This window comes from Acanthochromis polyacanthus, chromosome 17 (assembly GCF_021347895.1).
Source record: "Acanthochromis polyacanthus isolate Apoly-LR-REF ecotype Palm Island chromosome 17, KAUST_Apoly_ChrSc, whole genome shotgun sequence".
Taxonomy (NCBI): domain Eukaryota; kingdom Metazoa; phylum Chordata; class Actinopteri; family Pomacentridae; genus Acanthochromis; species Acanthochromis polyacanthus.
The window spans coordinates 17,482,383-17,492,111 of record NC_067129.1 but is presented as its reverse complement, the minus strand read 5'-3'; the positions used below and the strand labels follow the sequence as shown (position 1 = coordinate 17,492,111).

Sequence of the window (9,729 nt, the reverse complement as noted above, 5' to 3'; positions counted from 1 at the left end):
TGTTCAAAATCTGTGATGTTTCCACTGTGCTATGTTTAGTGCTGTGAATTGGCTCTATTAAATAAAATTTTATTTTATTGACTGTATATCTACTTCCAGTATGTTTTCAGTTGGAACCTGACTTTGTAAAGAAGAAAACACCTTTTAAATTGCACATTTATAGACTTTTATTAGAGGATGAACATTTAAACCTTCCCCAACACACCATGTATCTGTGGAGACGTGCACAAAAACAGAGAATCAACTAACCTGACGCCAGCTTCTGCTGCAGGTAGTGCTACACACAGATTACATTCAGGTCGCAAATTATTCAGCAAAAGACCCCTTAAAAAAGATTTATTAATACATGAGATTTCCACAGGACACAGCTTTTCTTTTTACTCATTAATATTCTGTTTTCACATTCAGCAACTTTCCTTCAAGGGGAGAATGTGCTAAAACAGTTCAGCTTGTACTCTGGATAATTCATGTTTTATATCTTAGCAGGCAGAGCAGGCGAAAGGACTTATTCTGTCATATTTTATGTTTTTGTATGACGGCTATAACATTAAACCGAAGAACTACAGGCTCGTGCACATTTATTACAAATGCCTGGAATGTAAATTCACTGTCAGTCAGTGACTTCAGTTTCTTATCAATATAATCACCAAGTGTAGTTGTGGTTTGTTTTAGAGTTAGAAGAATTACTGATATGTTAACTGTGGTGAAGAGCTGCCCCTATGTTTCAGACACAGAAGTTAATATCTGTTGATGCAGATTTTCATATTTTAGATTGTAAGGACTGTAATCATCCGGGTTCAGTTGATTTCTAATGAAGGTAAGAGCATTGAGCAAGTCTGTGCAATGTTTTCACAGTACAATTTAAATCTGGATTAATAAATTTATTAGTAAATGTAGGAGGAAAAGTGTTTCAATTCAACACATGATTCCAGTGTTTGCTGTAATTCGATGCACTTCAAGCTTTAACCTCTTTCACAGATGACTTCGATCACACTCTGCTCCATCGGGGCAGGATCCAGGCAGCGGTGGGCAGAGCTCCCCACTATCTCATCCAGCAGGAAGTGGACGAGGTTCTCGTCAGAGACAAAGCGCCATAAGTACATCTGCAGGTAGTGGCAGTCGACCTGGATCTGCTGCAGCCCGTAACGACCAAAGGTGCGTAGGCGGACGCACTCCAGGAAAGTCTTTAAACTGATTTTGATGATCCCCGTCATCACAGAGACCTGAGGCAGTGGAGAGGTGTGTGAGAAAGAAAGCAAGAGGTGGAACGAAGGCCTAGTTAAATCTCTGAGTTGGCTAACATTTGGATAAGGAAACTGACTTTGTAATTCTTCCTCTCCTGTTGAACCTGAAAAAGCTGGCTAAAACAATGGTTCATCTCCTCATTCACACAGCTGATATCAAAGCATGTACCAGAGTGCATTAATCTGCAGACATTCATGTCTTTAGAAACACAGAAATGGACATTGGATTGTTACCATCTTTAACATGACCTCTTTTATGGTCAATTCCTACCAATGAAAGAGCAGACATTGATCTGGGCACTTTGTGGACTCATCCTCAGTGTGGATGTGTAGAAAGCCCAGGACTCACTGCCTGATGAATTTGTTGTGATCGGTCACACTGATGGAACATTCCTGTCATAGTTATCACATTATGTTGGAGGTGATGTGAATATTTTTGAATATGGATGCTTCTAATTATAAAACTAAAATGTCATTTAAAAGTGATATTTTGATGTTACTGTTGCCATCACTCATTTAGTCCAGTGTAATAAACTGCAGGATTCGAGTTTTATCATCCATTAAGGATAATTTCAGGATGAATTGGGGGACCATGATGAGATAACTTATTGGCTTCTCTCTTCACTCCTGTTTATTAAGATAAAATCCAGAGTGTAGTGGGACGCATTCATACTTCTATTCCACTTTATTAAAATGCATGCTTCATTACCTCCGTCAAGGTTATGTGACACCCGGCGTTTGTGTGTCCGTCTGTCCGTCTGTCTGTCTGTTAGCAAGATAACTCAAAAACGCCTGGGCAGATTCACATAAAATTTTGAGGATATGTAGACTATGGTAAGAGGAAGAGCTGATTTAATTTTGGTGGCAATCCGGAAAGGATCCTGGATTCTGGATCACTTTGAATTTTTTGTATGTGGTTTAGTATGTGGTCCAAAATATGACAAAAAAAATCATAGGTTAGTATGTCGTCCAAAAAATTGGAGCAAGGTGTCCAGATAGCTCAACTGGTTAAGAAGGTGATTTGTAAACAGAACTGTGTCAGAGACGCAGGTTCAATTCCAGCTCATGATCCTTTACTGCATGGGTTTCCTGTTTTCCTCTCTCCCTGTTGATTAATTAAGAACGGAATAAAATTGTTCATGAAAATACATGTCTTATGTTTCCATGAAAATACAATACAATACTTCAATTTCTAAATCGTACATAAATGTATGTGAATACAATGTTCCATGGGAATGTCAATATCTTTGGCGGAGGTCTGCGCTCTCTGAGTGCTTTTCTAGTTCTTTATGTACCCGTTGTCATGATGAAGCATCGTATCAGAGCTCCACTACTGATGCCTTTTTTTGCATTCCACACACGTGTTTTACTCAGCGTGAGCATACTCAAGAGTTGATTGAACTAACTTTGAGCAGCTCTTCAGGAAGTGAAACCTCAGAGTTTCCCATCTCAGGGTTCAGCAGCTGAGAGTTGATGGTTGGAGTCAGAGTTTGTTCAAACTGCTCTCTGGAACAGACCCCTGAAGATCTGCACTCACCTTGTTGAACTCCACTGAGCTGAAGATGTCAATCCTCTCAGAGAACAGCTTGTGTATGTTGCTCAGCAGATTGGTATCCATGGGAGCACTGCGGGTAAACAAGAGACAAAGTGCTCCAGTGAATCTACAATTAAAGCATGATTAAAGACACCTCTATAACAACAGGCCTCCTGCAATGAAACTGATCGCAGTAATACAGATGAGCTGCCTGTTTGTTTCCCTTTCACACACAACATTTCAACAGTCACTGAACTATGGCATTACTTTATCCCGGCATTTTTAAAATGATTCGACGATGGGCAACAATGGGACAATAAATAATAATTACTTGTCTGTACAACCTAGTTTGAACTGACACAATGTAGTAAACACAGAACGCAGCCAACAAAAATAAAAGCTTAAGGCTGTCCTTTGTGAAGTTAGGAAACAAATCTAAAACAGAGTTTTCAATGTCAGTGGCTCCCTGGGCTGCTCGGTTAGATCCTCATAGACAGGTCACCATGGTAACTTACGCTGCACAGCTGACCTTCACTGGAGAAGGTTCTGTTCAGAGTCTGGGAATCAAATCGGGCATAAAAAGCACCACCCTTTCACCAGTTGTTTGAGTGCAGAAAATGGATAAATATTGTATGTTTGGTCTTGTTTTACTGTCAACATGTTTTTAGTCTGCTGGTATCGTAGCTAATAAGCACAGATTAGAAATCCTTCATTACTGCGACAAGGAACACAGCAGAGTTATGTGACAATCGGTGTACGTTTGTCCATCTGTTTGTCTGTCTGTTTGCAATATTACTTAAAAATAGATGAACAGATCTTACTGAAATTTTCAGGGAAGGTCAGAAATGACACAAGGACCGGGTGCCCAGATAGCTTAGCTGGCTGAGCGGGCAACTCATAAACAGCAGCAGCAGTCATGGGTTTGAATCCAGCCCATGGACATTTACTGCATGTCATTCCACCACTCTTCAACCAGTGTTTCCTTTCTCTCTCTCCACTCTCCTATACATAATAAAGGCAAAAAGGCCAAAGAAATGACGATGACATGATTGCAATCCTACTACAAATCCACCGCTGCAGACTTATCTGTTGGAAATCATACAAAGACTGCGCAGCCTTGACTGAGTACTGCGCTCTGAGTGCTTTTCTTGTTCTCTTGGTATTTACTGGTTAAAATTTAATCCGAACATTAATTTCACTTTGGTTTGGCCAAAAGTTTAAGTGACATCCTGCTTTATGAGGCAGTGTCAGACCTAAATATACTTCAATATAACATCATGTTTAAATGTATGAACTTTAAAGTTTCAGAGCTTTAATTTGCAGCTGTCACATTAGAAATAAGCAGCTGAATTGAGAGTGCACTGAGGGGTGAAATAAACATATTAACTTACATCATTAACGATTTTCTACTGGCATTTCTTTCTTGTCTAATTTGCAGCAAAAGTGATTTTTGCTTCACTTTAGTGGAAGAAGAATCAAACGATGCGTAAAACAAGCCCTATTATAGGAGCTCACACAGAGCCTGATTAGAAAAATCTGGTTAACATAGAAAGCTGATAACCACCATCATGATACCCATTCTGTCTGATTTAAGCTTTAGGTTATGTCAAGCCAGCTAATGCAAGGACAGCCTTGCTCCATCAAATTCATGCTGTACTTCACCCCTCAGAGCTGCCTGTCTGCAGCCACAGTACCTTGGAGTGTAGCTGGCAGCATAGCGGGCCTGCTGCCTGGAGCTGCTGTAGACAGAGAAAGTCCTTTTGCTGGAGTCACTGCTGTGTGCCTTCCTCACACCTTCTTCATACAAAAGACCCACCTATAGCGCACCAAAACAGACGGTTTACTTGTGATAATTAACAACAGTGTAATGATAACACAGCAATTGTCATCCAAAGTGTCACCTGCACGTCGATCGAGGTGGTGTCCTCGACTACTCTCTTCATCACAGCACGGACATTTCGTGGCTCGATGGTGTTCACCCAGTCTCGTGTTTCGACGCTCTTTCTTAACATTTGGGAGATAATCAGGCCCTGAACCTGAACAAAACAAGAAGAAGGTAAATGTTTCGCATTTGTGGCTTTCCTAACTTGATGCTGGTTTGGTAAAGGTTGTTGATGAAAAAACTACCTTGACATAATGGTTGAGTAGTTTCTGTGCTGCCTCCCTGGCTTCTGCACACAGACTTGTGACAGGAGTTACAGGACTGTGGTGCTGAGGACAAAAAGATGTGTGGTTAGATGGTCGTGAAAAAGGTTACCTGTGGGTGTGAAACAGGTCAGTCTGAGAGTTCAAAAACATTACAAATCTGTTCGATTTCTCAGGACTGACGACGCTGTGTTTCTACAGTGGAAATACCTGTGCAAGGAACTGTTCGTCTGTGAGCGTCAGTATGTAGGAGATAGTAGAGGTTTCATAGTCCAAGCAGAGGCGAGACAGAAGCAACAGGAGGGCTGGAGGAGTTGAACCTCCTTTGTCTCCTGCGCTCTCACAAAACTGACGAGAAGACTGACACACAAACTTGATGAAGCTCACCACCAGGCTTTCACGTACACCCTGACTGCAGAATTCACCCTACGAGGAGGAAACGGACGCAAACAACTGTCAGTGTCACTGTGCAACAACGAAATACAGGGTTATGATGTCACAGAAGAAAGGAAAAGCAAAAAAAAAAACCTCAAATTCAGTTGTGCCATTAGCTACTTAGTTCATTACTGGGCCGAGTAGAAAATCATTTTAATGAAAAAACTGAAATTCACCTTGAAGTACGGCTTGTTGGAGAATGTAATGTCCTTAGCTGTGAAGAGATGCACTGATGCCAGCACTGACTTAATCTGATTGAGAATCGAGGCTGACAGCGAGGAGAGCAGCTCTGGCAGGCTGGTGGGAGCATCTCTCCCAGAGGCTGGTCCTCCTAGATGAGCTCCACCTCCAGCCACTGAAGCTCCAGCCACGGAGAGTCGAGGTGCCGCCAGGGCCTGTCTCACATCCGTTAGGCTGTCCATGTAGAAGCTCTGCAGAGCACAGAGGTACTGCTTGACCCGCTCTGTCGCTGCTCGTACCACAATCTCAGTCCCTTGGTTTGGAACAGCTGAGCCCGGCAGCAGTTTGGCCACAGCCTGCAGCCTGCGGTGGAAGCGGTCGAGTGCACGAACCAGGAGGGAGTTATCTCCAACCCCTTTCTCCTCCTGTATCCTCCGCTCCACTAGCGAGAAATATCGAGCAGCCAGATCATCCACAAAGGCGTGCAGCTTGCCATTCGCCATCTGGGGAATATTTTTCGATGCTAGCTCACCTGTCTGAGCATGGTTAATAAACAGTTCTTGATAGGATGTAATTACTAAACACAAGCTGCTCACGAATTCATTACAGCCTCTGTCTATGAATTCCAGGATGTCGGTGTTTGAGGAGGGAGACAGGAGAGAGCTTGTTTTAGGGGAGCAATCAGTCGGAGATCCGACAGCAGCAGCAGAGGACAACCTGCGTGCAGATGCATCTTTCAGGGTTGACGTGCTTGGGTATGGTCTTATCTCTGCTTCCAGGCCCTGGAGGTCTGACTCGAGTCGAGACCGTGCATGGCTCAGGAATTTATCACAAAGCTCTTCCGCTGGCTCGTCCAGTTGTAGAAGCAGCTCCACACACTCTGATAAATCTTTGGCGCTTGTTCCACCATCCCTATGAGCACAACAAGACAGACAGGAAGATGTACAGAAAAATAAATGCTTGTTTTTCTGTGGTTTAGAAAATCTGAGCCGAATCTCATCCCTACATTTATTCTAAACTGGACTCTTAAGTCTCACATTCATTCCAATCTATGTTGAGATTCAACATAGCTTAAGAAATTCTGACCTGAACTTCTGTCGAAGCTCCTGTGCCAGCTTGTCCATGATGGCATGGCAGTCATCCTGAATGCCCTTGAAGGAAGGCAGGTGGCTGTACTGCTGCAGCACACAGCGGGCACGGCGGTGGGAGCTCACTGCCTGAGCGTAGGCTTGCAGCTCCAGACACTTATTTAACCTAGCAGGCAGCTCAAACAGAAACTGCAGCTTCCTCAACAGCGTGTGAACCCCTGAGATGGAACATGACAAGACGTGAAAATAACCATCATAAGGTCCCTGACAACTGATTGAACAAAACAAACAGCTGGTTTTAGACTGACCTGACAGTTTTGTTATTTGTGTGTGCTGGTCTTGAAGAGTACCGCTGATCCGAGCACTGAAGTCAGTGATGGCTGCCATGTTAGCAGACAGGCAATCCATTTCATCCTCCATCTTTTTGAAGTCATTCTTCATCTTTCTTATGGTGTCTGGCAAAAGGAATCAAGGATGGATACTTCAAGAAAGGTTTTTCCTGCACTGAGGGATTCGGGGCGACTGTCATGTTGTCCCAAGCACAAGATATAGTTTGTTTATCAAATGGGAAGAAATAACAAGCAATTACATAGAATTGTGTCAAATAAGCTAACACAGACTCATTGCCTTTACTGTAAGTAGACTGATCATGCTTAATGCCATGTGTAGTCACATACCAAGATCCATTTTGAACCTGGAAAAAACCCTGATTTCAACCTCCCAGGTTTGCACGATTTAACAAAAGCTGGTAATTCGACAGCAGTGAATGTGAGGCTTCCTTTACCTGTAGCAGATATAAACTTGTTATAGTTCTCATACACCAGCGTCTGCATGTCACTGTCCAAAGAGCGGATCTGCTTCACCATGCAGGTTTCCTGGTCCATCAACTCCGCAAGAGAGCACTCCCTTCTGAGCTGTATTTGGACACAAAACACACAACCAGTCAAAAAACAACACGTGAAAACACTATATTCAAAGCAAAGATAAAAACTTAATGGAAACTGCAGTCTGGTCATGTGCATTATAGAAATCGCAGAAACAGTTTTTTTTTGATAAAGGTGACGTGTCACAACATATGATTTTAAATGAAGCCCTGTGATGCTGCAAATATGCCCCAGCATACAAATTATGTTCTCCAGATCTAAGTGAGCATGATTGTTTGCCATATATATGAAAAAAAAAACACATTATCATTTCTACATTTATTTCAGGAGAGAGGATATGAAGAATCAATCCATTATTGTTTCCATGAAAACCATATCTGTCAAAATATGCAACATGATTTTTTTGCATAACATTCAGCCTATAAAGAAAGTACAAGATCATTTTTGGCTACTTTACGTCTGCTGGTTATTTGCTTCCTGAGATGTCATGTCAGCTGGATGAGAACTTGTTAATTTAGGCATTGTTTGGTAATAAACAATTATTATATTTCCAACGAGTTTGGTTTCTTTTAAAATCACACCTGTCTACATCTGTACTTGTATCCACACCCTCTTTCACTTTGATATGCTTTAGTAACATAACTATCAGGTGAACAATACTACTGAAGAATGGTGTAACTCAAAATAAAATTTAATGAGAAAATTAAAGAAAAACAACTTCATAAATAGAAAACAGAAAATGAAAATGTATTGTCAGTCTGCCAGATATACAACCAGCTATGTCCAGACAAATGCCGTATTCAGTGATGTTTTAATAATTTGTCCCTCAGCTTGCACATGCAGTCCCATACTGCACACATAATGGGATCTGTGAGTCCCTTTCCTAGCAGTAAGTGCTGCTTTTAACTGTATTTTAAGTAAATTCTGGCTTATATCATTGTATTTGTCACATTTTTTTTCCAGAATGAAAGACGCTCTTTAATATGTTCCTTCATTCATGCAGTATCTCCATGAGTTCTCACTACCTTGAAGCAAACAACACGGTATTTTAGTTGAACAAAAGTTTAATTTTACATATCTATGATTCTATTGCAATGCAAAAAGAAATCCATGTAGGTTATATGACAGACAGCACAACAGCAGTGTTTTCTCACCTTGTTGAGGTAGAGCTCCGGGTCGAAATGCGGCCCGTTGATGTCGCAGGGATCCAGAGACTCCTGCTGCTCCGGGGTCTTTCCTTCCTCGTTCAGCCCGTAGTAGAGCTTCAGCATGCCGTGCACCCTTCGCCTCCTGCCGGAGTCCTCTGACACCGTCACCGAGCCGTCAGCTTCACCGTCCATCCTGAACTCGGACCAGCTGAGACACGAACAAGCGAAACGACGATAAACACAGATGACGGACGTCCGGCAGACAGACGACAAGCAGCAGCTGCGACCTGAAAACGGTCACTTCCTGCTCCAAAACGACCAATGACCGTTTAGCTCAGCTGTATAGTGTAAACAAAGAAGCGTTTCACCATGAATATTCAAAATATATCATATTTTCTCTGACACATAAGCAGCTGACTGGAAGCTGTATTATTTCCGGGTTTCTAGCCTATCCGGTGCCGCGTCGCCACAGAGTGCGTAACGTAAAGTTAGTTTGAATAAACTTTATTAACAGCAGGTTAACACTACATTGCAACAGTTTGGAGTAAATAAATCAAACTGCCTACAACAAAAACAGAAACAGAAATCAATCTGTAAAAGGCAAATCAATATATATTACAGAAATTAAGAAATACATTTAAAAAAATAAATTACATTAATGAATAAAATACAAATTAAAAATGAAAAGTAATACTGCAAGTCAACCTAAATCCCCTTTCAATGTTGGAGTTGTGAAAGCTTTTTTTTTAATTCGAGAATCCTACAGGTGAAATCATATAATGTCTTCAGTTAAAAAAAAAAAATCTTTTTGTCAGTAGTGAATATGATATTTGCTCAGAAGTTGCTCAAAGTTGTTAGTGTCCACATTCAAAAACAGAAATTGGAGTCCAAAAGTTATTTGAATAAGTAGGGACAGCAAATAAATAAGAAAATGACTAAACCTCCCGTTTGCAGAAGGTGTATTAATGGGAAGATATGGTCTATAATTGTGAATTCATTTTTTACATGATATCTATGCAAACTTCTATTATGAAAGTATTTACTTTACAGGGGACAGAAAAAAAATCTAAA

General features: G+C 41.4%; 1 protein-coding gene across 1 annotated transcript; it reads right to left on the bottom strand.

Moving 5' to 3' along the window:
• Window positions 1–142: 142 nt before the first annotated feature.
• On the bottom strand, window positions 143–9,117 carry vps51 (VPS51 subunit of GARP complex). The gene is made up of 11 exons (XM_022204949.2): window positions 8,665–9,117; window positions 7,411–7,540; window positions 6,935–7,081; window positions 6,625–6,844; window positions 5,535–6,450; window positions 5,134–5,349; window positions 4,906–4,989; window positions 4,680–4,814; window positions 4,473–4,594; window positions 2,782–2,869; window positions 143–1,223 (listed from the first exon to the last, which is right to left on the bottom strand). Exons 1-11 carry the CDS (start codon window positions 8,848–8,850, stop codon window positions 963–965), a joined length of 2,505 nt encoding a protein of 834 aa, XP_022060641.1. The 5' UTR covers window positions 8,851–9,117; the 3' UTR covers window positions 143–962.
• Between the last annotated feature and the right edge of the window lie 612 nt (window positions 9,118–9,729).